Genomic DNA, 25,287 nt, shown 5'->3' on the forward strand with positions numbered 1-25,287 from the left:
TGTTGTTGGGTTATAATTGGTTTATTTATACATTCTATCTATATATTGGACACCAACTTCACATTATGAAGAAAGCCTTGAATTTCACCTTTTATTATATATGAATGAACTTACACCCCACTCCTATCTATATGATAGATTTTCAGTAAAAGGATTTGAATGTTTAGGGATGATAGAAAATGAGATGAAATCTTCTCTAAATAATCTTCTACTTCTTGTTGCAGTTTTTTGGTATTTTAACCTGGTTGTATTTGTTGTTTAACCTGGTTAATTAGCGATATAGATCTATTGTTTGTTTGGTTCTAAGTTTCTTCTCCTGAATTCAACATGCTTTGTTTTCTATTCGTAATTTGGAATCCAATTACTTGCTTATGGTTTGGAATTTTGCTATGTTATGCCTCCGTGTGAAAACATTACTTGAATTGCTACCTGTGACTGATGCTTGAGTTGTTACAGTAAAGGAGTGTGTTATCATGAATTAGGTGGAATACCGAGTTGAAATATATGTCATCTACCTTCTTTCGCCAATATGGAGATGGATAGGTAGTGGATTAGTAGGATTTGAACTTTCTTTTTTGAGATACACGATCATTGTTTATGATTTTCTTTACTAGTGCTCATAATTATTCTTGCAATAAGGAATGATGTTAAATAAAATATGAGTTGCTAAATTTCAACACCTATTACATTAGTTCTTAATATGGATAAGGCCTTATCTTCTTATGGGGTGGATTGTTGAGAATTATATATATGTTTATGTATTGTAGGTCAGGTTCGGTTCAAAGTTATAGAAAAGAATAATTTACTGCCAAACTTAGAAGTTACTTCATCTCTTTTCAAAGTTCTTATTTGTACGTATTTCTTAGATTTAATTATGAGTTACCAACAAGCAGATTTGTTCTATTTTCAAAGTATTCCTTAGATCAAGTACAACCCATTCGTAACTTAGCTTATTTATAATTAATTTGTCATTTTTCGATCAAATGAAAATATTCATTGGCACCCACCAGAAAAACTTTGTGTAAGATATGTTATGAAATAAAGCTCTCTCATAAACGTAAAATTGGACCATGTTTGTTAATTTTAGAAGCAATGTTTACTTCTTTTAATTTTTCTTTCAAATTTGTTAACCATATTTGTCATTTTTATTTTGGTGGACATGTTTTATTTTTTTTTAATAAATAACTTTGTGAATATATGAACAAGCGTGAGTTCTTTTTTCGTGGTCATATCTTTTTTCAAAATATTTACTCAATGCATCATTTTCTTTTCAATTTTGATTGTAATATTTGTCATTTTTATTTTGGTAGCCATGCTTACTTGCTTTTAGTAAAGTTGTGAATACAAAATTGATGAATTTTTCATGGAAAATAATCATGCTCATGAAATAATGTAAGTTATTATTTCATTTACATAAACTTAATTTTTTTTTCTCATCATACTTTTTTTTCTTCTTCAGAATCCATTAGTGGTTTCAAACGTAGGTTTTTATTTCATTTACACAAAGATTTTTTTTTTTTTTTTTTTTTTTTTTGATGATAATCAATGCTCATTCTTTCATTTTTCTTCTTTAATTTTCATAGCGGTCTTTTTCTTTTTCTTTTGCAGTAAATTTATTTTATTTATAATTAAAGCTCAGAATACGGTCAATCTGATTTTTTTCTTCTTTTCCGTTTTACAATATTTCATTACTTTTTTAGTAGCTCATCTAATTTTGTTTGCATTGTTATTAGGCATAAAAATGAGAATGAAAAAGTAAAATATGAAGTTAATTCAAAATTGTAGTAAAAACGAGGCACATTACGAAAAATAGAAAAAATATAATATTAAAATAATAAAATATATTAAATAAATAAATAAATAAATAAGAAAAATTAAGAAATTAAGAAGTTATAAACAAAACTCAAAATTTCTCCACTTTCTCCAAGTAATTTGGAAAATCCTCTAATGTTGGTATGTTTTTACAAATCCACAAAATGTCACCTTTTATAGGCAATTTGGCAAGCATGAGGTGGATTGTATGGCTGAGTGAGTATCTTATAGACACTGATATGAGTGTTGGATAATTAATGAATTGACATGTGGCTATGGTCACTAAGCATACTAATGGGTATCTATATATTAATAGTATTTATAATACTCCCTTTAGATTCTCATTAGTTATATGAAATATTTCTCATTAAAACCTTAATTGAGAAAATCCAATGAGAAAAAAATCTTAGTGAAGGAAAAATAGTACATATTTCATGTAATTTATAAACTTACAAAAATACAACTTACTCCACTCGCCCTCATGCAAACATCGAGTTCTTTGAGTCGATGCATTCCAATATTGTACATGAACTTTTCAAAAATTGCAATAAGTAATGATTTTGTAAATAAGTTTATCAGGTCATCATGTACTGTGATGTCGTCATTTTCTTCAAGATTATGAGTGTAGAAAAGCTTTGGTGAGATGTGTTTTGCTCTATCATCTTTAATATAACCTCCTTTTATTTGGGTAGACATGTCGTGTTGTCTTCGAATAATGTTGTTGCACTACAAGAAATATCAGTTACGATATCATAAAAAAATGCTATCGTTTATTTTCGAGATGCTGTTGTAGCCGAATTTATTGAAAGTCCATGACTTTTAATAGTGTTTTTTCTTTGTTATACAAAACGCTATAATATGTTCCAAACAATAGCACAAATATGATGCTATAAATGTATTTTATAACGTGAGCAAAAATGTTATCGAAACATTTTGATAGCATTTTTTATTGCGTTGGAACATCGCTATAAAATGTTTCAATAGCGTTTTCAATAACGTTGGAAAAACATAATAAAAGATATTTTATAGCGTTTTTTTTGCGTTAAAAAAACGTCATCAAATTGTTTCGATAGCTATTTTAATAACATTGAAAAAGAAATGCTAGAAACAATTTTTTGTAGTGTTTTATGAATGCTGTCGTAGCAAAAAGTCTTTGGCTTCTAATAGCGGTTTTTGTAGAGCTATTAATAACAATATAGAAAGTCGTAATTTGTAAAATCAATATATGATCATATAGATATTTATAGATCAAGTCGTAATTTGCCATATTAGAAAGATATAATTCACATTCATCCAAATTGTTAAGAATTCCAAAATTTTGATAGGATAAAAAAAGATGTTCAAATTGTAGCAATACCAAAATTATCCCACATGGCACATATATGTGTTGCTCCAATGTTTTCTCCACACATCAATCACCTAACAAAAAATAACAATAAATATCATTATCTAATTTTAATGAGCTTACTTAGCAATCCCCACGTATGTTCCAACCTATTATCACAAGTGACCGGTAGAATAACACCAAAATTTTGTATACCTAACGAAATAAAAAGTGAAAAAAATTCTTTATGGTAATATAGTGCAACTTTCTTTGAATTAGTAGTTGTAAGTTTCAAAACTTTTGGTACGATTCTTTTCCTTCATCATGATGGGTTCAAGTCGAAGCTCCATTCTCTAGCCTTGAATTTTTCTTTGGAGAAATTTCAACCTACATCCATGAGTTAAGAATTCCATTAGTGTTCAACCAACCAATATTACATCAAAAGTAAACTATCTAAAGAACAAAATAAACTAGATCAATCTCAATTCTTTTCAACTCAATCGAATACCAAACTAGAATCAGATGACCAGAGTAAAAATGAAAACAGATTAAAATGCTAAATATTAATATAATTATGCTAAAGATTAAGATAATTATGGCAAAATATATCATTAATTGCATCAATCTCATCGTCAGACCATTCATCCAATGTTATTGTTATAACCTAAAACAAAACTAATATTGTCTCTAGAACTCACAATAAAAAGGATTAACACAAGCAACTGTTGAAAGCAAAAACAAAAAGAATGCCACGGAACATGAAACTTAATCAATAAAAGAATCTTAGTTCTCATGTGTGTATGACTAACACACTCTATTAGAAGGCACATAACTAAAAGACCATAGAAAATCAAAACTGAAATGAAATAAAGAATAAAAATATGAACCTGAAATATCTTTTATGTCACGCAGTCTCTGAAGTGACACTTTAAGTGAGCACTTTGCCTCTTAAAACAACTTAAATTTAACCGCTGAAACGAATAAAAAGTATGTGAGTGACACTTTAACACCTAAAGTTATACTAAACTATATAGCAGAAATTAGGGAAATTGACAAAAATAGGTTAAAAAAGGAGGGTTAAATGACTTTTGGGATAACTTTTTTAAAATGAAGAGTTTTAGGACAATTTGGCTTTTGAAATTTCCCGCTCTGCTCTTCAAAGATACTCCGACTGTTTGTTTCTTGTCGTTTGTCGGTTCTCCAGTGCAATTCATCGCTTCTCCTTTTCGAACCATTCAATCAACTTTGAGTGTTTTCTCTTATTTCAGTGAGTTTTATCTCTAACCCATTTTCAATTTATTTGCTATAAATGTTTTGTTTAGGTATTTGTTGTGAGTTTCATCCGTCTGGTTTAGGCTTTTTTGGAATCGAATTATTTTATGGAAATTAGTTTAGTCAAAGTTTGGTTTAGGTTCTTAGAAAGTTAAATGGATAGTGAAATGAATTGAAGTTAAATATAGTTGGCATTTTGCTCCTTTTTCTTTGGATCCCTTCTTTAACTCTGAATTTGTTCATTTTTGTTCAGGCTTCAATTATGACATCGACATCGACCGATAGACCCGTGTACAAGATTAATCCTTTCCGTCATTTTTATGCCCTAGTAAGTTGTTTGTCTCATTTAGAAAAGACAACACATAATATTAAGACCAAACTCAAACCCGATCAATTAGCCTTATTTAGGAAAACAAAGTTTGGACACTTTTTGGACCTAAATATTGTCTTTAATGGGCCACTCATCCACTACTTATTGTTAAGGGAGGTGGAAGATGAAGGAAAGGATTATATAAGTTTCTTACTAGAGGGCGTTGTTTATACTTTCGGTAGGAGAGAGTTTAACATCATAACGGGTCTATGGGGTCCTAAAGAGGAGTCTATTCAGTTGGTTGGGAATAGTAGATTATTGGAGAAGTTTTTCAAAGACAAGAAGTGTATTTATGTAAGCGACTTAGAGGATATATTTTTGGAATACGAGGGTGATGACGATGATATTGTGAAATTAGCTTTAGTCTACTTTATAGAGCTATCTTTGTTAGGAAAAGATAGGCGAACCAAAGTCGACATTGATTTTTTTCAAGATTGCTGATGATTGGAATACATTTAATAATTATGATTGGGGCGAGATTGTTTTGGGACGCACGCGAAGTGCCTTGAAAAGAGCCTTGGACAAGGAATATGCCAAGGGAAAGAAGAAATCAACTAAGACAAAAAAATATACTATCAATGGATTTTCGCATGCATTATAGGTATGCTACTTCTTACTTCTTACTTCAAAACTTATGCATACATTTAAAATTAAACGATCGTTGAGTTATTTTAAACGACCGTTGAGTTATGTTAAACGATCGTTTAGTTGTTTTTAAACGATCGTTTAGTTATATTTAAACGATCGTGAAACCACTTTTTATATATCTATATATATCTTGTGGCACTTCCTAAATTTGTTTGTCAAATGTGGAATAGGTTTGGGCATATGAGTCTATACCAATCATCATTGGATGTGGTGTAGATAAAGTAAACGATGATACCATACCACAAATGCTGAAGTGGATGTACCAACAATCACCAAAGTCCCAAACTATAAGCTAGGTGTTTGACTCCCCAATGGTAAGTAGCAAGCAATAGTAACTAACTTAAGGATCGCATGATTTTGTGCTTATTTCTTTATCCTAAATACTTTTGTCTTTTCTCTTTGTAGTTGATAATTAAGGCGGTCATTGAGATGACACCTGAAGAGGTGCAGTTGAAAATTGCTTCAGGTGAACTTTTTGAAAACCTCCGCTCATCTACCATTGTTCAGTCGAAGAATGGTGGTTCAAAAAGAGGAAGAGAAGTTGTTAATGATGAAGATGACTTCAAAAAGAGTAAGTAACAGAAGTCGAAGTCTAAGATGAAAAAGGCTATTCGGAATCTCCAAGATCGAGTAGCGGTTGTTGAAGGGCAACTTACTAGTATAAAATAAGATATTGACGAATTGAAGGGCATGATGTCAACCATATTGAAACACATTGGACTTCAAAGAAAGGTTCGGAATCAAACTGTTAATTGTATTGACGTTAGTTGTTTCATATTTGGTAATTACTCATACGTTAAGTTTGTATGTTCTTGCTAATCATGATGTTTTACTTTCCATTGTTATCCACACTAATTCATTTTGAGGTTCTATAGGGTGACGAAGGAGACCGCAAGGGGTTTGAAGGCTTAGTAGATCATACACTAGAAAGTGAAGAAGTGGATAATGCTAAGACTGAAGATGTTGACACAAGTAATGACACAAGTAATGGGGCGAAACACATTGAACTTAAAAAGAAGGTTTGGTTCCATGTTCTTGCTAATATTGATGTTTAATTTCTATCATTATCCACATTAATGTATTATGAGCTTCCATAGGGCGATGAAGATGTTCACACCGTCGGTACCCCTCATTGGTTGAGGATGCTAAAGAAGGATGACACAAGTAATGGGGCGAAACACATTGAACTTAAAAAGAAGGTTTGGTTCCATGTTCTTGCTAATATTGATGTTTAATTTCTATCATTATCCACATTAATGCATTATGAGCTTCCATAGGGCGATGAAGATGTTCACACCGTCGATACTCCTCATTGGTTGAGGTTTAATATTAAATTAGAGAAGCCAATCGACGTGTTGGAGAAGAAGGTTGAGATTGATTTAGAGGAGCCAATAGATGTCGTTGACGGTGAGGTTGAAATTGAGGACAGTGGGAAAAAACTTCGTATTCATTTTGATTCAGATGTCACAGAGATAGAACCATTTCTCACTCAATGACCACACATTCGGCCCACCCGTAGGAAGCGTGCAAGTGTTTACCTATCAACCCCATTCAAAACTCTACCTAAACGGTCTATGACATTAACGACCACTACCTCTTAGTGTGAACCAATTGTTTATGATTCCATGCACAAAATACTTGACGTCGATTTAGATAGACTTCGAGCTTGAATTACAGACAAGCGTACAAACGATGAGGTGCGTGAAACCTTTCATGAGAAAAAATAGAAGATATTTTTCAGAGACTTGTTTATGTGTCGTCGGTGGTTGGCAGATGAGGTAAGGGATTATCTTATTATTTATGTCATTATAATTTTTTTATTGTTATGGTTCTATACATTTAGTGATTACTTTTGTTTCTATTAGCATTTGGATGCACTTTTTCTTTTCATTCGCTTCAAGATTAAGGCAGTCGGGATACCTTCTGCTCAAAACTTCACAACTGTAGACACAATCTTTATGGTTTGGAATCGTCACGTTACTTTATGTATGTATTTGCATTTGATATTTGTCTTTCGGTCCGATATTTGCATTTGTATGTTTTTCTTTGCAGCGGCTTTTAGTTGTGAAGTGGTCCCAATACAAAGAATGTATTAAAGAGAATCGCCCGTTTGACTGGAAGGAAAAGTATAGGTTGGTTGACTATGTTGTCGGGTCAAAAGAGGACTTCCAAGATCCTTGGGCAAGTGTTGATTACGTTTACTCTCCATTCAATGTTCATGCCAACCATTGGGTTCTATTATGCTTGGGTTTGGTAAGTTGTCAAGTCAAGATATGGGATTCACTTCCGTCACTTACAAGTGTCGAAGAGATGAGAAACATATTACTGCCGATTTGAGAGTGGGTGCCAAATTTGTTAGATAGTACTGGATTCTTTGCTAGGAGAGGTAGATCATCGACATACAAGGAACCTTGGCCAGTTGTCATTCTCGGCTCCATTCCACTACAACGAAATAATAGTGATTGTGGCGTATTCACCATTAAGTATTTTGAGTACATAGCTGCTAGTTTAGATTTAGATACATTATGTCAAGAAAACATGTCGTACGTCAGAAAACAATTGGCATTTCAATTATGGACCTACACTCCTATGTATTGAATTTTGTTGCGAGATTTGTAGTAGTTGTATATCATGTATGTTGCGAAATATGTACATAAATCACAAGTATCGATTATTCTCTATGTTGAAAAACTACTTGTAGGTAAACAATCGCTTAATATTTTTTTATGATTTTAAGAAGATCGTTTAGACTTTACTAAACGATCGCTTAAAGATATGTGCATGATCTTTTACATTAGTATGATACATATAAACGATCGCTTAATATTCTTCACCCGAATGTTAAGGAAATCGCTTAATATTCTTTTAGATATTAGTGTGGTTTCTATAAAAGATCGCTTAAAATTTTTTATGTTTATTAAGAAGATCGTTTAGACTTTACTAAACGATCGCTTAAAGATATGTGTGCGATGAGTATTTTTCTACACGAATGTTTTGTGATATGTATCTAAACGAATACAAATATTAACTCAAAAGTACAAGATCCAAATGTATATTTATTTACCAAAAGTATTTATTCGTCCAAAGTTTCAATATTGTTTTGCACAGTTAGACAACCATGGTCAGTTTCAATTACAAGGCATTCAATAAACTTAGAACAGAAAATGCCACAATCTAGTGAACACTCTTTCTGTAATGTGGTCTTCGATCTGCGTACTGGCCAAGGGTTATTTGAATCGTTCTAAATGGAGGTTCACTCCAATTGCAATTGCGAGTGAGGCGATGCATCGTGCAGGCATTTGAAGAGCTTGATCAACAAGTTTCTGCTCAACATAATTTGGCATTGAGTCGAACACGTAGATCTTGCATTTTCTCATATCAGCTGCAATAGCCAACCAGTGTTCTTTTATGTTGATGCAGCCAATCACGTAGTTGACATCTCCCCACCCTGGTTTTTCTTCGAAATCACCAACAGCTGTGTTGAAATAGTATTGCAAATTTTTTTTCTGCCCATATATTTAAGTGTACTATTGTGTTTTTATTGTCTGGTGTCACCAGATAAGTATAAAAAATATGTTGCCAAACTATGCAGTCTGGTTTATTGATTCCAGTCTTGAAGAACAAGTAAAAAAATTTAGTCAGAATATAATGATGCAGTTTAACTTTTATACAAAAAAAAAAAAAAAATTAAAGAATAACAACTTACTATAAACGCGGAATTTATTATTCTAAAAGTACGCTTGCAAAGTTGATTGAGATGCAACCTTTTCTCCTGCAAGTGGGATAATAGAAAATCCATGGTCTACAAAGAAAATTAAACGATCGTTTAGTGAATGAAAGGAGAGTATAAGCGATCATTTAGAAAATGTACATGTGATCGTTTACTTACTAAGCGATCGTGTAATATATATAAACGATCGTTTAGTTAATAGAAGCGATCGTTTAAAAAATACGAGTAATCGTTTACATATAAAATGAATTTGGAAAGAGTACTTACGTCTTCAAGTATCCATGTGTTTTCTTCAAGCTGTTTGGAAAAATCTTTCTTTCTGGTTGTGGAGACTATTCCTTTCTTCATAAGTTGTTTTTCTTAATCTTTTCCATTCTAAGTATACCTTCCATAATTTTAGATCCACTTGCCACATGGAATTATATCTATCTACATCTCTGATTTCGACATTTAGGATAAGTATTGTAGATTCTAATATGATCTTAGTAGATGTTGTGGGTGGATTAACTTGTTCATCTTCATTAGGCACCTTTTTATTTGCTATTTTACATAGCTTTCTTCTCTTTATTGGTTTTTATTGTTCATCTTCATCAGGCACCGTTACTGGTTCTTTTTCAACCAAAGTAACTGGTTCATCATTTTTTTGAATCTCAACCTGTTGTTTTGTTGTTTTTTTGCAATGTATGATATTAGACAAGTAACAAACTATTAATTCAAAGGACTACAAATTTGTTGTGTATACATACCAGTTGAGATTCTTCATTTACAATTGAACTTGATGGTGGCACTTCATGGTACAGTTTGATCCAATGGAGCCATTTCACAAAGTGCAAGAGGTTGGCTCACAAGTGGAAGGGTAGTAATCATTTTTGGCAAGTATTTTTCTTTCTGACTTTGAGCATTTAGATTATCCGATATATCTCTTAGAGTCATTAGCAAGTCTGCATCCCTGCCGTCTATGCTTATATCACTACCAGATTTTTTTTGATGTTCCCTAAACAAAATGAGAAAAAAAATGAGAATAAGAAAAAAATACAATTGTTACTTATTTAGAATGTAAGCAATTTTCAACATTATAAAGTAGTAAACAATAAATGAAATGTTAACCTTTGGGTTTCCTCTTGATGTTCAGTATGTTGCTGTTCAACATATGCTTGGTCACTGGTGATCATATCTTCTCTATTCTGATCATCATCATTGTCATTCTGCTGAGTATGATCATTCCCTTGATTTTCATTTTGATTCTAACAAACAAATAAAAACGAAGATAAAATTAAAAAATAATGTATTGTTAAATGATCGTGTATATAAAAGTAAACGATCACGTAACTTTGATAAAAGATCGTGTAACTTTGATAAACGATAGTGTATATAATGTATTCTGAAAACAAATTTTACCTGGACCAATCTTTCGAGCATCTGCTTCATTTCAGATAGCTCCAATGACTGCTTTCTGATTGTGTCATCCATCCGATAGACTATAGAAGTCAGTGTGGATAAATCCTTACGAACTTCTTTTATTTCATTCTTAAGTTTCTTGTAGGATTTTGAATGACTTTGTTGTTTTTTGTCATTGGACTTCTTTGATCTACAACGTTTCTTGTTGGTGATTGGATGCATTTCAGACTGGTCAGCCACTGTTTGACTTTGTTGTTCATTGCATGATCAGGAGTATTGGTATCATTGTTGGTAATATCTCGAATGGATTCATCATCCTCCATTTGCATGTTATCATCCCCTCGAATTCGACTCTCCATGAAAGCTTTCTCTTGGGTTGTCAGCTTCAGTTTAGGTTTAACAACAATTTGTAATGTAATTGTATTAAACGATTGTGTAATTGTATCAATCGATAGCTAAAAAGTTTTACTTACATTTTTTTGTTGTCGAATATGTTCTTCTGTAGCATTTTGTAAGATGGAGCTTGTGCACAATTCCATCTCAATATCCTAGGGATTAATCCCTTACTATTTTTTGTGGCCAGGTGCTCATTTGCAGTTGAGAGTACTTCATAAGCCCACACCTACAACATTTAAACAAATATGTTAAACTTTGATGTTTAATTTGCATTTAATTAAAGTGTATAAACAAATAAAAATCACTTAAAAAGCAAGCACGTAGCCTTTGATGTTGTAGTATGCCACTGCTTTGGAACTTGTTGTCTTCTTTAGCTCGTATGCTTCTTTTTTCCCTTGTAGACTTGTCTTTAAACTGTTGAGCAAACGAGTGTAGAAGAAAGTTGACAAATCGAAGCTTTTAAATGTTTTTTCATCATCATAAAATATGTTAAACTGTGTTTCTATAAAGACAGCCAAGGCGACCTTCACAGCATTGTCATCATTTGTAAACTCAAAATTCTTGAAAATTTCCTCAATTTCCAAGCATGTTATTAGTTTCTTCTTTTCTGATCTGAATAGAAGGCTTTGTAGGCACTTGTTATCGTAATCTTTCTCCAATGTTGTGTTTGTTGGCCACAATCTAGTTATGATGTTGAATTCATTTTGGGTGAAACGAATGTTCTTCCCCAAAACTAAAAAATAAATTCCATCTACGTTACCGTCTTTAGGTATCTGCCTCAGCAAGAAATGATGGATCAACTGGCCGTTGAAGACCATGTTGACATTCAGTAATGAACCAAAAATTTTTTTGTCGAATATTTGCAGCTGTTCCTTGGTTAGTTTATCCTTAATAACACTGCCGATCTTGTGCACTTGGCATGAGACAGTGGCAGGGAAGTACTTGTCGCTAGGTACAACCATCCTAAAAATATAGTTAATCGACAAGTAATAAATTTAACAATCTGGAGAATAGAAGTTTAAACAAATTTGAAACCCTAAACGCTTGAGAATAAGAATTTAAGAATAGAACGATAATTTTTCAAGACAGAAGTCGAAATGTTTGAAATATAAAAAAAGGAAAAGTGTAACGTTATAGTAGGAAAAGTTCAGGAAAATACCTTTTCACGTTGAAGAAAAAAATGGACTAAGACAAAAATGGTCTGAGGGAAAAATGGACTGAGTGATCAGTGAAATTGTGAATTGCGAAGTGACGAAAAACGAAGAAGGCAGAACGTATATATTGGTTGTTTTTACCAAAGGGGCAATATTGTAAATTTGCATACTTTTTAAAAATGCCAAATCGCATTCTTGGGTGTTTAATATATATATATATATATATATATATATATATATATATAAACGATCGTGTAAGAATTTGAAAACGATCTTTTAAATATGTATATACGATCATGAAAGCAGTTATGTAGCAAATAATTAAAAAATATATAAATTAAAGAATTAAAAACTAAACAAACAGTCGTGTGAAATATAAAAACGATCATTTAATAAAATTCAACGATCGTTTCGTTATTTTAAACGATCGTTTAGTTATTTTAAACGATCATTTAGTTACGTTAAACAATCGTTAGGTTGTTTTTAAATGATCGTTTTGTTGTTTTCAAACGATCGTTTGGTTGTTTTAAATGATCGTTTTGTTGTTTTTAAATGATCGTTTGGTTTTTTTTTAAACGATGGTTTTGTTGTTTTTAAACGATCGTTTAGTTATATTTAAACAATCGTGAAACCAGTTTTTGTGTTCCTAAATGAATAAGTCAATTGTTATTTTCATCTTCTTTATCTATCTGAAAGCACATAAAGTATGAATGTTCGGAGACATCATTAAGAAAACACATCATTAACAAACATTCATTAATTAGTGTAATAATTAGTACATTGGTAGAGAAAATTCTAATCTTGTATGCCCGACTTCTCGGTATATGAAATTGGATTGGTACACGTTAATCTGTTGTGACCTATTTATTTACACCGACCACACTTATGCAATTTCGGAGCTTCACCAACACTTGGAATCCTCTTTTTCTTCGGTCGACCAACTCTTTTGACTACTTTTGGAGGTAAAACAGTCATATGTACGTAGTCTTCGCTTGTCTTCCAATCTGACTGATTCCTAACTGGGTAGACGGCCTCCGCATATGCGGCCAACAAACATTCATTAGTGTAATAATTAGGACATAAACTATAAACATTTATATTGCGATCCCGTGCTGCAGCAATGACATGTGGCATGGTAGTTGCTCAGCTTGAAACTCCTTGCAAGTGCACTCTTGAGTCTGAAGATTTACGACCTCTTCTTTATCTAAATCTTTGACATGAAATTGGTAACAGTCAATTGGGTTAACCTTCATTGTCAAAGCTCGTTCTTGTTTCTTTTGAATAACTAACTTTACCCATTTAGTCAATGTAGACGTCACTTTAATGCCTTCTTCTCGACGCTCCCAAAGCCAACGTTATAGCAAAGCTCGAACATGTTCAAGGAATGAAGCAATGGGCAAATCTCTAGGTTCTTTCAGTATAGAATTCATGGACTCTGTTATATTTGTTGTCATCATGTTATATCGTCTTCCTGGGCAGTGAACACGAGACCACCATGCTATTCCAACATCATTTAAATATTTCCCTGAACCATTAGGAAATGCAAGAAGATGTCTCCACGCTTCTAGAAACGTTGATTCACGATATGTTCTCGATGTATTGTAAAACAAAGTAGCAACCATGTCATTCTTATATTTATCATGCAAATTTTGAGTCAAATGTTGGACATAAAGGTCATGGAATGCAGAGGGGAAAACTGATGAAATACCCTTGGAGAAGCATGTTTTCCGATTTGTCACGAAGCCCAGATTAGGCACCTCCCCTATTGCACCTTTCAATTTTTCTAAGAACCACTGTATTGAGTCATCTGTTTCTCTATCAACTACTCCAAAGGCTAGAGGATAAATCTGATTGTTACCATCTAAGAAAACAGCCACTATCAACCGACCCCGATATTTGTTCTTAAGAAATGTTTCATCCATGACTATGACCGGCCTAATGCAATTTAAGAATCCTCTGACACATGGACCAATAGTCATAAAAAGATATTTAAAGAAACGATCATCTTCGAGTTCCATGTGAAATATTGTACCTGGATTTATAAGTTTGAGTGCTTCAGCATATCTACACAAAAGATTATATGACTCTTCAAGAGACTTTCGCACTCGTTCATATGCATTTTCTCTGGCACGCCATGCTTTTTCATAACTCATATTTATGCCATAGTCTTGCCTCATGTCTTATATGATATCATGTGGTTTGTATAGGTGATAGGCTCCCTTGAATTTGGACTTTATTAATTCTCCAACAACCCAAGATTTTGCTTGCCTATGGTCATGATTCAAAAACTCAAGAGAACATGAATGAACTTTGACATACTTTTTAATCTTGAATATATTTGAATCCTTCAATCTCATCGCTCGCAATCTCCAACCACACTTGTTGTTGATGCATCTAACAAAAAGAACCTCTTTTGTAGACTTTTTTACTACAAACTGAAAGTTTTTTTTTCATTGCCAACACACTTAATCTCATTGACAAATCTCTCTTGCAAAAAAATATTTGTCCTACATCCAACTCCTCACTTGTAGAGCTTTCTTCGGGCCAACCACTTCTTTTTGTCTTCAACTTTCGACTAGAGGAGCTGTAGTCAACTTTACCTTTTCCTTTACAATCTTTTGTAGGAGCATCTCTTTGTTGTGGGATGTCAAACAATTCATTGTTCATCTCAACTGGCTCCCATGTAAAAGTATCATCTTTTGAATCAAATGACTCGTATGATTCCCATATAGCTGAATTGGTCCCTATCATGTTATCACATAAGCCAACCTAAACTTCACCAATGTCAACTTCATTGTCATGTAATGTATCCATTCCAATTGGAGGATGAGGGTTTAAGTTTTGAACTTGGTTGCTCCCAGATACTGAATTGTAATCTTTGTTTAACACTTTCTTGCTTTGATTGTTTGTAGGCTCAAATGATAGGCATAGGGGGACCTCCGATGGATTTTCACTAAGAATATAAAACTTCAAATCATAGTCATTGCTTAACTCAACTTCTGCAAGGTCATATAATTCATCCTGTAAATCTTTGTGTGTTATTTCTTTATTGACAACAATGCCTTTTAACACTCCTCCTCCATATTTTCTTCGTCTCTCATCCCATGCACCACCGTAACGCACTAAAATCCGAACATGTGACATCCTTAAACTACCTTAAGTTTTTTAGTTCCTGCAAAAATTGATTTGAACTTAAGAACCTACGAGATGCATGCAAGATGTTTGCGAGATGCAAAGAAATAAAAAAAATAACTGCTAGATGTGTGTGAGATACGTGCGAGATAAAGCATGAGTGCCTAAGAAACTTACTAAACATGCAAATAATAGCTCTAAATGGATTAGGAGGTGTACCAATTTGATTTTGAAATAAATAGTGAAAGTTTGGAATGTGCGAGATGCGTGCGAGATACGTGCGAGATAAAGCAGGAGGGCCTAAGAGACTTACTAAACATGCAAAGACTAGCTCTAAATGGATTAAAAGGTGTACCAATTTGATTTTGAAATAAAGAGTGAAAGTTTGGAATGTGCGAGATACGTGCGAGATAAAGCATGAGGGCCTAAGAGACTTACTAAACATGCAATGAATCGCTGTAAATGGATTAGGAGGTGTATCGATTTGATTTTGAAATAAATAATGAAAGTTTGGAAAGTGCGAGATGGGTGTGAGATACGTGCGAGATAAACCATGAGGGCCTAAGAGAATTAGTAAGCATGCATAAAAACAATTCAAACTAATGCTCACAATATAAGATAATACATAATAGATAGAAGCTAGAGTGGTTTGAGAAGCATCCATAGCAACAACATGAAAAATTGCTCACAATGTAAGATAATACAGAATAGATAAAAAGCAATGTAGATAAAAAAAAAAAAAAAACCTTCATTCCTTCTATTCCTATTGCTTACTCCTCCTCTATTTGACCCAACTAAATCCTCTAGTTAAATTCATTTTTCACTACCCATTGAACTTTCTAAGAACCTAAACCAAACTTTGACTAAACTAATTTACAGCAAATAAGTCCATTCCAAAAACCAGACATTTACGGATGAAACTAGCAACAAATACCCCAACCACATATTTACAACAAATAAATTGAAAATGGCTTAGAGATGAAACTCATCGAAATAAGAGAAAACGCTCGAAGTTGATTGAATGGTTCGAAGAGGAGCGACGAAATGCACTGGACGACCGACGAACGGCAAGCGACGAACGACAAGCGACGAACAGCAAGCGACGAATGTCCGGAGTATCTTTGAACGACAGAACGATTTTTTTTTTACTTCAGGTGCTCTACGCAAAAGAGAAGGGAAAGGGAACTCTACGCGAAAGAGAAGGGAAAATGATTGTGGAGAGAAGAGAAAGCGAACGTGGAAGAGGGAAAGGAAAAGAGAAAGAGAAATTTAATGAAAGGCATTTTTGTCCATTCACACCTAAATTGTCCTAAAACTCTTCATTTTGAAAAGTTACCCCAAAAGTCATTTAACCCTCATTTTTTAACCTATTTTTGGCAATTTCCCCAGAAATTATCACTTCAGTAAAATACACTCAAACCTTAGAAACCACAAATGTATTCTACCTTCTTTTTCATTTACTCATGCGTAATTAGCCATCTTGCATGCTCTTCAACTATCCTTACAGGCAAACTAATTAACAACTTTTCAAAGTCACGAAATGAATGAGTAAATGCATATTATGATGAAATGAATGTATATGCATATTGTCAATACTCACCTGGTCTATCAAGAGTAAAAATTCACTAGCAGACTGGAACATATATAACTTTCTTTCCCGAAGTAATTTTGAACTTTACTCAAATCTAACCTCACTATTGCTACTCCAAAACTTACAAAAGCCTTGGTGCTAAGACATCTCTCAAATCTAAATAAGAAGGCCAAAATCAGCAATCAATCAGGCTACTGAAAATCTCCTTTTGTTTTGTTTCGTTTTTCAGTTTTTTTTTTTAAGATGAAAAGCAAACATTTAGTAAAAATAAAAACAATAATAAGGAAAACCTAATGAGATGTTTAAAAATATATAGTTTTCTACGGTTTTGAGTAAAATTTCTCTTCCTTTTCATTTCGGTTGGGAAATATGTATAAATATATGACATATATGCCCTAAATGGAATAATAGACACAGCTAATTACTGTTTGTATTGTTCCAATCTGGCTGATCTCCAGTAAATAACATGCTTTCAGATTCCAAGTACCTGTATAAGCAAACAAAAAGGAGATGGGGCTGCTTCTAACCTTCACTACAAGAAATCTGACCTTTAATGTTGGGTGGAAAAAATGCAAAATGGGCTTTAATGTCGGTTTTCAAAATGCGGACGTTTAATGTCGGTTTTAAACCGACATTAAAGATCCTTCTTTAATGTCGGTTTAAAACCGACATTAAACGTCCGCATTTTGAAAACCGACATTAAAGCCCCTTTGTAATTTTTTTTAATTTTTTTTAATTTGGTAAAAAATCAAGTTTTCTCTCTCTTACTTTACCTTTTCTTTTTCCTTAAAAGTTTATATATAAATTCTCCTCCTCTCTTCTTCCTCCTTATAACTTTGAAATCTTCTAACCCTAAATTCTCCTCCTCTCCTCCTCTCCTTGTTTATTTTTATTTTATTTAAATTTTTTTTGCGCTTTGAGAAGTCCTTCCCAGTTGTTGTATTTCAAGCTCATTCTTTCCTATTTGTTTCTTAGGTTGGCTCTCAGTGCACCATTCTTACAGATAACTATTGTGAAGATGCCTATCATTTACTCCAAACTCCATTGTTGAAGAATCTTTTGGTAACTTCTTAAAAAATTTGTTCTTATTTGCTCCAGTTTAAATTCTACGATCTCTTGAAAAATATTCTGATAGAAGATTCTTTGAGTTTTCACTTCTGAGATGTGAAAAGATATTTAGGTAAAATGAGCCGTATACAATTCATAGTGTTCTTGTATATATATTTAGGTAAAATGCCAACCTTTAGGTATAACCATGTATACATTATTCATTTGCTAGTAGAATTTAGATTTCACCTTGTGCTATGTGAAAAGATGAGGAAGATGCATTCTTGAGTTATTAGTTTATGCTCATAAGATGTTTGATGAAATGTCTCATAAAAGTCTCTTTTTCTTATACATTGAGTGAGCGTTTTGTTTGGTTTTTTAGTATTATTTTTGTGAATATAGGTTGTTCGAAAGATGCAAACTCCTAAGGAATGTTGGTTTTAACATAGGAAACATATTGTATCATTGTATTATTTATTTCTTTTGTTATTGAAATGAAAGGTTTTGGTTAATATTTATATTCTTCATCTAAGATGGACGAGAAAAAGGAGCGGAGGAGATTTGCTGACGGTGAAAAAGAGTCAAAGACGATGGAGCAAGCTTGGGTGGTAGGGCAAGGAGGGACCGGAAGCGGTTTGAGGATCGAGTGAAGGAAGAAGATAATGGTGGAAATGTTGATGAGAAGCATGCGAAAGTGATTGAATACAAGTCCAAAGGAGACGTGGGGGATGGAAAAGTTCAGTTTGGAGGCACCACTGATGAAAAAAGGTCACTGGGGAATGTAAGTTTCATTTTGCATATGCTGTGTTTTATTGTAAGGAATCACACCAAAAAGGTGATTTCTTTATCTTTTATTCGATTCATCTTTTTGGGTTTTAACCTCTCTTATTATGGATTTGGATCTGCCTTTCCTCTTCTTTTGCTTCCATAAATTTCTTACCCTTTTTGGATTTTTAAGCTTTTATGCAAAACAATTCATTTTTAGTTCCCAAAAGGGTAGATTGGCTCTTGTTGATTGAACTCATTGTTTGTTTTTATTGGTTTTCTTGTCTCTAGATTTTATTTGGTTCTTAGTTTCTATTTTTGAGTAATTTTGGTAATCTGTTTTAAAGGATAGTTTTTTTTTAAATAATAATTAATATAGGATGTTACTGGAATGTCTTAAATCATGGCAGTTGGGAAAAAATTAGCTAAAAATAGAATTTTTATCAAACTAACTTTTCAAATGTTCTTTTGAAATTTAGCTTTCTAATAATTTTCTTAATTTGTATTGGTGTTGAACATTTGTGAGTAACAATCCAAGAAAGCGAAAAGTAATATCAATTGAAGTATCGATATAACTAAATTTACCCTATCTATAAGCTTAGCTGGGAGATCTTGTTTTCAAACTCAGTTATGTAATTAGTATTAACTTTTACCGATATGAATGTATAATAAAAATGAGTTTCTTACTTCTTTCTGTTCTGAAAACATGCTTAGTTTGTTAATTGTGCCAAATAAAATGAAGTTCTAGCTGTTGGCTGGATTTGGAACCCTCAATTGCTTTTGTTTGCTTATGCTTATTATTTCACACCTGAAAAATCAAAGCAAAAAAGAAGTATTTTAACACTATGGTGTTAGTTTGGGATTACATCGTATTAAATGAGGAAAAGAAAAGAATGGTCCCCTTACAGTAAACTTTGGACTCTGATTAAGGTGTTGGTTGAGGATAAAAAGAGGATTTCTCAGCAAATTTGATTTGAATGTAAGTTTCATTTTGCATATGCTGTATATAAATTAATTAAAGTAATTTAATATTGTTGAATAGCCTCTAAGAATGTAATATGTTCATATACTTTGAAAATTTTAGGTAAAGGAAAATGAGAAGGCTTTGGTTGAACGTGGACAGTGCGATGTTCCAAACTTGGTTCATAATAAACAGCCCATTTTTGGAATGACGACACCAATTCCTTCTTTATCTTTCGGGTATATTCCTCTTTCTCTTTCAACTGAGAAATCTTTTCTCCTCACGTTCATAGATACGTACTATAGCTTGTATTGATTCAGCTATATCATAATTTCATCGTTAGAAGAAAGAAGCTGTCATTAGTTATTTTGAAGGATAATTGAGATACTAAGGAGTACTAAGTTGGTATGATGAATTGTTTTTTTTTTTATATACTGATTTACTTTTATTTCTGTATTTTTTTTCCTTTTTGAAAAATTGAAAATATTAGAAAAGAAGATGAATATTTTGTGGAGGAAGATGGGTGGACTCAGATTTTGTCCCAACTTCAAATTAGTTCAAAGGAACAACCCTGCTCTTCTCTTTTCTTCATTCTCTACCACTCGGGCTTCTTACAACACTCTCGTCTCTGAGGTACCATTTTTCTTTCACTTTCCTCCTTTTCATTTGTTTCTTTTTTATGTGGGCTATGACATTACTGCAAGTTTGGTAGCTTGAAGTTGCGAGTTTAATTGAAAGGGATCTCTGTGGGTGAAGTTGCGAGTTTAATTGAAAGGGATCTCTGGATTCAAATTTGTAATCTCATTGAAAGGGAGCGTTAGTCTTACATTTCACAAAAAACCAACTTCCTTATATAATCTAACTAAATGGTACTCAATACTGGGTTGTGTTTTTTCTTTTGGATTTTTTCTGCTACTATTGTTGGACGAGCTGTTATGGGTGATGCTAAAATGGCAATGCAGACTAGGAGTACTAGTGGTAACTTTGTTATTGCTGATGTTGCAATTTCTTTAATTTTTATGTTAACTTTGAACTTTGAAGTTACTAAACTTTGAGTTTAATTCATTTGCAATGTCTTTAATTTCTATAAGTTAATTTTGGACATTGGAGTTAGTAAAATTTGGGTTTAGTTCATCTGCAATGTCTTTAATCTCTATATGTTAATTTTAGACTTTGGAGTTAGTAAATTTTGGGTTTAATTAGTTTGCAATTTCTTTAATTTCTATGTTCATTTTGGACTTTTGGAGTTGCATATATAGGATCACGTTATATTTCGAGTTCTTTTTTCTACCTAATCTCCTTATTTTGATGTGATTAATAAGTGAATTTAACTACTTATTAAATGCATATATTCTACCTTAATGTTTAAATACCTCACGTTTAGCTTTGTTTTGGTATTGTTTGTAGAATGATTGAAGTTATATGGGGTTGAAAGCTGAGCAATTGTGTAGATAGCCAGACGATCATTGAAGGTTGAAGATTGAAGATTGAGAAGACGTTTAGAATTTTTCTTATTTACGTCTTGTATTAGGATCTTTTTTCATATACTGTTGTAGAATGTATATATAAACACAATATTAAGTTTTCATTTTGTGTATACAAATGTAAAAGATAAATATTATAGTTTCTAAAATAATATTTATTGATTCGTTGGAGCAAGAAAAAATATTTATCTATATGGATTCAATGTTGGTTTATAAAAAATGGACAATAATACAAGAATTAAATAAATATAAATTTCTAAAAATGGACAACAAGTCTTTAATGTCGGTTTTAAAACGACATCATAGCCCAATCGACATTAAAGGGCTTCAATAACACTATCAAAGATGTCGGTTGAAAACTGACATTAAAGGCCTTTAATGTCGTTTTTTAACCGACATTAAAGGGGCCTTTAATGTCGTTTTTTAACCGACATTAAAGGGGCCTTTAATGTCGTTTTTAAACCGACATTAAAGCCCAACCGACATTAAAGGCCTTTAATAACGCTCGCAAAGATGTCGGTTGCCAAGTGACATTAAAGCCCTTTAATGTCGGTTTTAAACCGACATTAAAGGCCAAATTTCTTCTAGTGCTTGCCGGTTGATGCTACTTGATGTTTGTTGCAACTTATTGCGCTTGGGGAGATTGCATGACTAGGAATTGCAGGGTGCATTATTTTGGGTTACTTGAAGGTGTACTAACCAAGAGTCCAAGAGACATTATGGAAAAATATATCCATTCAAATATGGTCATGAAGTCGAGAATGTATACCTCAAATGATCTTCCCAATCTTTCGTATTCCAGCATGCTTAGAGCAACCTCACAACTTTGCGAGACTATAGGCTTAGGATCCTTTGAAAACTCCTTGAGGAGTGCTATGCTTTTTTCATCTATAATTTTAATGGGAAAAAAATCAAATTAATAGTGAAGCAGAATGCAACAATGGCAACAGCTAAAATTGCCACAAGGAATTGAAAGTTGGGTGTTGAAAAAAGATGTTGTCAATGGAGCGCAGTAACTTGTTACTAATAACCATAGCAAGTGAGATATGAAGGAGAAGATAGGAGCAAGTATCGGCTTCTTCCATCCATTTCCTGGACAAGAATCTTGAACTCCATCTTGGGTTTCATTATTCATGAAAAAATGTTCATAACAGAAAACACAAAAAGATAAGGTATAAGTCCTACTTTCATCCCTAACTTGAATATTAAGGATTATTTAATTAAAAGTCTCTACAAACAATTAAGAAAATGAAAATTTCCTGGCAGCATCTTTGCCTATGTTTTTTAATGTTTAACAATTTCACTCTCCGTAAGACAATTTTTTTTTTTTTTAATGTGACTCACACTTTAGCCTCAAAGAGCTATTACGTCTCAAAGCATCTAATACATCAAGAAACACCGCATATCAGATGTAACTATAACCAAGAACCATTCGCATAACAATGGCAGATCAGTTTACTTTTTCAGGATTCTTTACAAAGCACTCAATAGATTTGGATTATATTGTAGTTTTTCTTGACTTAGATGAATCATGATTCAATATCAGATTATGTCATGAACTTGAAAAATAAGGCCCAAGTATACAAAAAAAAGAAATTACTACCTGCAATCTTCAAGAGATGGTTAACATTCTTTCTAATTGGATCATGCTGCCCTTTGACCATTGCCTCTTCACTGCCCCTTTCACTAACAAATGCTTTTTCCTCCAATTTCTGAAATTCAAATTAATATCTACATTAATATTATTTTTTTATATATTTCATTCACATTTTATTTCTCAATTTATAGATAATGAAAAAAGAACTTGCATCAATAAATTCTGTACTTGAGACTAAGAAAAGACAATAGACACTTACATTATAATCAGCATAGAAACCTTCAACACCACGTTGTAATTCTTCATCCAAAAACTTCTTTAATTCATCTACTAAAGTTTGTGCATGCATAAACATCTTTATATGTATATGAAGAGACTAAGAAAAGATAAATATGAGAGAATAAAAGTGAATGATACTAATTTTTTTAAAAACCAAGTTTATGAGTAAGACTATCGAATCTAATAATTTTATGTTATAGTATGCCAAAGAAAATAAAATGAAAATGAAAATTACCCTAAAAATGAAATTGGGGGATACATCATATTCAATAAGTTTTGAGTTTCCCACGAACTACATACAACCTGTAGATGGGCAATGAAGCAATCAATCATTTATATATAATGCAAAATAGTGCTAAATATTATTATTAATTGGGAGAATAGTTGATTACTGCTTTGACCTAACTGCTCAGACACACAACATTTAATCACAATGAGTTTGTAGATACACTCACACCATCCAACTAAGAAATAGTATCAATAATTCTATAATCAAAAATCATTTTACCCCATCGAAGAAATTCCGTTCTTCAGAGTACTACTGATAACCATCTAGAACCATCTTAGAATGAAATCAAAGAAAAAAAAAACATTGTTGGGTTCTTTCACACGCACAAGGAGGTTGTTGGTCATTTTTGTTGCTTTAGATCATTGCTTACTGGTGGTTGGTGCCTGCCTTAGAAGAAGAAAATTGCAGGGTGGGTATAGCTGTTTCACGTACGAGAGAGAGAGAAAACGAAAAGAGAGAAGTCTGTCTTAGAAGAAGAAAATCGTGTTTCACACATAAGCTAGCTATTTAGACTGAAAATAGTAGATTAAAGAACCAAAAAGACTCAAGAAGCAGAAGGCGCAGTTCAAAAGAACCAAAAAGAGTAGACAAAACCGACTAAAAAAGTGAAAGGAAGAGAAAAGGAAAAAAAGAAAGGTAAAGTCAGAAGAAGAGAAGCTTAAAGAAGCTTACCTATCAGGAGCAACGAGCCGGCGACTAGTTTGGCGATTAGGGAACCGTTCGATGAAGAGTGCGGCGAGTCGGCGACTACGTTTGGATGGTAGTGGCGTCGGTGTGGAGGGGTCTGCGAGAAGAGGGAAATCGTGGAAGGGATGTGTTAGAAGAAGAAAATCATCGGGGGGAGGGGGAGGAGTAACGCACAAAAAAATTAAAAAAAAATCGCGCTTTCAGTATTTTCGTTTTTCCCTTTTTTTTCCTCCTATTTTTTTTATTGCGTAATACTAAACATGTTATGGTTGGATACTATTACAAGACACATTTATTGTAGTGTTGGAAAGAGTTAACTGGAAGACAAACTACATGATTCCCGAATTTGTTGATTCATCGATCTTAACCATATACATTCTTAGCTAGCCTCATGAATTGCAAGAATTTCGACATGATTTGAGGAGGTGAGTGTTACGATTTGTTTCGCTGGTTGCCAAGATATAGTAATTTCTCCACATATGAATAGATAAGCTGTTTGTGATTTAGTTTGGTGTGGATCAGATAAATATCCAAAATCTACAAAACCAACTAGGTTAAAATTTGATTTATTTGAATAAAATAATCTCATATCAATTGTTCCTTGAAAATGATGAAGTATATATTTAATTCTATTTCAATGTCTTTTTGTTGGAGAGGAAATGTATCTAGCTAATAAATTAACTGAAAATGCAATATCAGAGTATTATTAGTAAGATATACATAAGTGCACCAATTGCATTAAGATACGGTACTTCTAGACCAAGGAGTTCTTCATTATCATTTCAAGGTTGAAATATATCTTTCTTCACATCTAGTGAACTAACTTGCATTAGGATGTTCAATAGATGTGCCTTAACTATATAAAATCTTTTAAAAAAATTTCTTTTATAAGCTGATTGAATAAATATCTCATCTACTAAATGCTTAATTTACAAATCAAGTTAAAAGTTTGTTTTTCTGAGATCTTTCATCTTGAATACTTTCTTACGATGCTATATTGCCTTTGAAAGCTTTTTAAGAGTTTCAATTATATTTAAATCATCAACGTATACAGGTATATTAACAAACTCTGACTATAACTTCTTTATAAAAACGCATGGACATATTGGATTATTTTGATATCCTTCCAACAAATATTCACTTAGGTCATTCTACCGCATTCATCTTGATTGTTTCAATCCATATAATGATCTCTATAATCTTATTGAACATAGTTCTTGAGAACTTGATTTATATGTTTCGGGTATCTTAAATCCTTCTAGGAATTTCATGTAACTATCATTATCAAAAGATCCACACATATATGTTGTGACTACATCTATAAGATGCATGTCCAGATTGTCATACACAT

General features: G+C 32.6%; 1 protein-coding gene across 2 annotated transcripts; it reads left to right on the top strand.

Moving 5' to 3' along the window:
• Window positions 1–17,763: 17,763 nt before the first annotated feature.
• Window positions 17,764–21,263, top strand: LOC127150453 (uncharacterized). Of its 2 annotated transcripts, XR_007822769.1 has the most exons (6): window positions 17,764–17,889; window positions 18,408–18,655; window positions 19,570–19,618; window positions 19,724–19,839; window positions 20,091–20,233; window positions 21,008–21,263. XR_007822769.1 is itself a non-coding variant. In XM_051088222.1 (5 exons), the coding sequence occupies exons 1-4, from the start codon at window positions 18,603–18,605 to the stop codon at window positions 20,230–20,232; spliced, it is 360 nt and encodes a 119-aa protein (XP_050944179.1). In that variant the 5' UTR covers window positions 18,298–18,602; the 3' UTR covers window position 20,233; window positions 21,008–21,263. The 2 variants fall into 2 exon arrangements, 1 of the variants encoding a protein (XP_050944179.1); XM_051088222.1 differs by lacking the exon at window positions 17,764–17,889 and having other exon boundaries at window positions 18,298–18,655.
• Window positions 21,264–25,287: the final 4,024 nt, after the last annotated feature.

This window comes from Cucumis melo, chromosome 8 (assembly GCF_025177605.1).
Source record: "Cucumis melo cultivar AY chromosome 8, USDA_Cmelo_AY_1.0, whole genome shotgun sequence".
NCBI classification, from domain to species: Eukaryota; Viridiplantae; Streptophyta; class Magnoliopsida; order Cucurbitales; family Cucurbitaceae; genus Cucumis; species Cucumis melo.